The 1,888-nt window shown below is 58.8% G+C and overlaps 1 protein-coding gene across 1 annotated transcript in view; it reads left to right on the top strand.

Moving 5' to 3' along the window:
• Window positions 1-220: 220 nt before the first annotated feature.
• The window catches only part of EAH_00061650 (hypothetical protein, conserved), a gene marked incomplete at both ends in the record, with an annotated part of 2,347 nt that continues 679 nt past the window's right edge, over window positions 221-1,888 (top strand). The window contains 2 exons of the mRNA XM_013396977.1: window positions 221-338; window positions 694-1,841. Of these exons, the coding sequence (XP_013252431.1) occupies window positions 221-338; window positions 694-1,841 (1,266 nt within the window). The remainder of the gene's footprint in view (window positions 339-693; window positions 1,842-1,888) is intronic.

Raw genomic sequence — 1,888 nt, 5'->3', positions numbered from 1 at the left:
GAAGTAATGCTTCTTAAGGATGCAGATTAATTTTCTCTCTTCAGTTGCATTAACAAACTTTGCTGCTGCTGTTTTGCTGCTGCAGCGCCGCCCCATAGTAGCAGAAGGCAGCTGCTGCTGAGGCCCCTCGATTCGGCGGCGCCTCTGCTGTTGCTGCTGCTGTTGCTGCTGAGGCTGCTGCAGCAACAGCGAAACTGAGCTGCAGCAGGAGCTGGTTCAGATGCAGCTTGCATCAACCACACCTACAGCAACAGCAGCAACAGCAACAGCAGCAGCAGCAGCGCCGACAGCAACTGCTCAGGGGGCCCCCGGGGGCCTAGGGGAAGTATTGATGAGAGGTGGGAAGGTAGATCGAAACAGCAGCAGCAGCAGTAGCAGCAGCAGCAGGAGTAGCAGCAGCAGCAGTAGCAATGTTGCAGGCCAGTAGACAACTTGTGGGGGGCGGCGCCTGCTGCTCGTCATGGGCTTGCTGCAGCTCAGCAGCAGCAGCAGCCGCAGCAGCAGCAGCAGCAGCAATGCAGTGCTCCTTGAAGGATATTAGACTCAGGCAAATACACTCAAGGGTCCACTTTGCTGCTCCTGCTGCTGCTGCTGCTGCTTCAACTCGGCAGCAGCAGCAGCAGCAGCAGCAGATTTGGCGGCATCGCTGCAGCAGCCCTTGCTTTATTTCTCAGCATCGCTGTTTTTCTGAAGCCTCTGTATCTCAAGGAGCAGCAGCTGCAGCAGCAAATGCAGCACCAGCAGCAGCAGCAGCAGCAGCAGCAGCGCGCAGCATCCTGGGAGGTTCGGTGCATGCAGAGCCACCCGCAGGCCCTGCAGCAGCAGCAGCAGCAGCACATTCAGTTTGGGGTTTGCCGTTTGCTGAGGCAGATGTTCTGACGCCTTTGCTGCTGCAGCTGGGCTCCCCAGCAGCAGACTCAGCAGCAGCAGCAGCAGGTGCAGCAGCAGCAGGAGGTGAAGCAGCAGCAGCAACAGCAGGCTATCAAGAGGCGCTAAAGCAGATTAATAGTTTACAGATGCAGCAGAGGTGGCAGCTATTTGCTGCTGCTCCTCTATGCGGCGTGCTGCTGCCTGCTGCATTCCTGCGGCAGCAGCTGCAGCAGCTGCAGCAGCAGCTGCAGCAAGACCTTCTAGAGGCCCCCCAGATTTCAAACACTCTGCGGTGCGTTGCTTTGGCTTTAGCTCTGGGAAGCCCGGGGCCCCCCGCAGCAGCAGCAGCAGCAGCAGATCATACAGCAGCAGCAGCAGCAGCAGCAGCAGAATTCCACGCGTTGCTGAAGCAGCTGCTGAGGCAGGCTGGTAGTGAGTTGCCCTTCAGCGGCAGCTGTGCTGCTGCCGCTGCTCTGTCTGTTGCTGCAGCAACTGCAGCAAAACGAGCAGCAGCAGCACCAGCTGCTGCTGCTGCAGATGCAGAGTCTCTGGCTGCTGCTGTATCTCTTGTCTCCGAGTTGGTTGCGGTTTGCAGCAGCAACGAAATTCATCTCTCCTTAGACTGTCTGCTGCTGCTGCGGGTAGCCCTAGAGCTACTCAGCTGCTGCTGCAGCAGCAGCAGCAGCAGCAGCAGCATCAGCAGCGGGGTCTGTGAAGGCCAGAGCGACTTGTGGCTGCAGCAGCTACCGGGGTTTGCTGCTGCTGCTGCTGCATTTCTGCGCTGCGTTGTGCTGCATCCACACGTTGCACTCCCGCTGCCTCCAGAGCAGCTGCAGCAGCAGCAGCAGCAGCAGGAGCAGCAGCAGGTGCATGATGACTTCTTAGAGGCAGACGACTTGCAGCAGCAGCAGCAACAGCAGCAGCAGCAGCAGGAAGAAGCAGCAGCAGCAACAGACAGGGCACCGCGACACGTGGGCCCCTTCGTCTGGACTTGTAGAAACGCAGCGAGAAGGGTAAG

Source organism: Eimeria acervulina, genomic scaffold, assembly GCF_000499425.1.
Source record: "Eimeria acervulina Houghton genomic scaffold, Eah_scaff1618, whole genome shotgun sequence".
NCBI lineage: Eukaryota > Apicomplexa > Conoidasida > Eucoccidiorida > Eimeriidae > Eimeria > Eimeria acervulina.
Note: the sequence above shows the minus strand (reverse complement) of the source record. Positions and strands in the feature narration are given on the sequence as shown.